The sequence below is a fragment of the Tupaia chinensis genome, unplaced genomic scaffold (assembly GCF_000334495.1).
Source record: "Tupaia chinensis unplaced genomic scaffold, TupChi_1.0 Scaffold000018_1, whole genome shotgun sequence".
In the NCBI taxonomy this organism is placed as follows: Eukaryota; Metazoa; Chordata; class Mammalia; order Scandentia; family Tupaiidae; genus Tupaia; species Tupaia belangeri.
Window position 1 is genome coordinate 5,520,133 of NW_006159448.1, and position 1,624 is coordinate 5,521,756.

General features: G+C 50.6%; 1 protein-coding gene across 2 annotated transcripts in view; it reads left to right on the plus strand.

Annotated features, from left to right (window-relative positions):
- The first annotated feature begins 476 nt into the window (after nt 1-476).
- Nucleotides 477-1,624, plus strand: part of SPAG16 (sperm associated antigen 16) — a 1,195,723-nt gene continuing 1,194,575 nt past the window's right edge. For both annotated transcript variants that reach the window (XM_006140101.1, XM_006140102.1), the window contains exon 1: nt 477-692. In XM_006140101.1, coding sequence (XP_006140163.1) covers nt 566-692 — 127 coding nt within the window. In that variant the 5' untranslated portion in view covers nt 477-565. The remainder of the gene's footprint in view (nt 693-1,624) is intronic.

A 1,624-nucleotide genomic window follows, 5' to 3' on the forward strand; every position in this document is an offset into this window, starting at 1 on the left:
CTACCCCGAATACCCTCCCTTTTTATTACTAAGCATCCAAAGAGCATCTGATCGCTCCCTTAGCTCAGTCTCTGAACGACAGTTTCTAACACTTTTGTTCTTTTCCTTTTTTCCCCCTTCTCCAGTCACTGAGTATCTCCTCCTTTTGCCTGGGAATGACTGGGAATCTGCAAACATAAAATTCAGGGACTGACAATGGGCATGTAAGAACCACGAGAAAGGCAAGTTAGGGGAAGAAACAATGTGAGAAACAAAATGACAGGGTCAAAGCGAAAGAAAACCAAGCAGCCTCGGTAAAATGTAATCCAAGTTGACTGGTTTCTCACACGTTGTCCGCCCTCAGAGCGGCGTCGCCTGGTCTCAGGGTAACTAGGCAACGACGTCGTCCGGGTAACCGGGAAACAACGGATCTCAGAGAACCCTTCTGTGCCAATCGCGGGACCCGCGGAACTCGTGAGGCAGTATCGGGGTCTCGCGAGATCTGCGTGTGGCCGTCAGAGCGTCTTCGCGGTTGCCCTTAGGGACCGTAGGGGCCAGCCGGGGGCGGGTGCCCGGAGCGCCGCAGATGGCCAGCCAGCCGGAGATGCGCAGCTCGGGCCTGCGAGTCCTGGAAGAAGCACTGGGCATGGGTTTGACGGCCGCCCGAGACACGGCGGAGGCGGTGGCCGCCGAGGGCGCCTACTACCTGGAGCGTATCCTTTCCGCGTAGGCGCGGCCTGTGAGCTCTGGTCTCCCAGGCCTGTGAAAGGGCCAGCCCCTCCCGCTGGGAGCGCTTCCACGTTTGCCACCCACTGAATTTCTCGACTTTCAGGATCATAGGCTGCCCCGTCCCTGTGGAAAGAATTGGTCACACTGGAATCCCTTCTCCATTCTCCTTTCCGGATTTTGGGCACGCACTCACATCCTCAGTGTGAGTTTTAAGCCACAGGGTCTGGGACTGAAACCTCTGTCGATTTGGTGTGAGTCCAGTGACATAACCATTACACACCATCTGCTGGTCCCCCTAGGCAGTTTTAATTTTGGCTCATTTATAAGAATTTAGGGCCTGCAGGTGGCGTGGAGGTTAAGGCACTGGATCCTACACAGCCAGCTTCACAGTTCCAGATGGACCCAGCAGCTTGAGAATCACCTGAATGTTGACAGGAGTATAGAAGAAAAGGGATTGGCATGACCGTCCTCCCTTGGGGCTGATTTCTCACTTTCCCTCTCTTTGGCGAGAGCACATGCCCTGTAGTAAACAAACAAAACTTTGAAACAAAGCATAACAAATAATAATAATGATTTAATAATTGTTTTTCCCCCCTCTTGAGCAATTAAATGATAATCTGGTGAGCTGACAAGGCTCAGCAATGTTAGGAAGGAAGCAGAATAGTGAGTGATTATTAATGGAAGTAACCAGAAAAATTAACCACATGTGGGTAATTAGGTTCAGTATTCCTGTGTAAAGCTTTAGAGCATCCCTCTTCTGGGTGTGCAGATTAATCATACTGGAGAGATGGAGAAACTTCGTGAGGAAAGGTCATCCAACTCCTTTCTTCCTAAGCATCTGAGGAGTGTCTGATAGCTCTTCTGGATCAGTATCTCAATTATGACTTCTAGGACTTGACTTTTTTTTTTTTCCCCT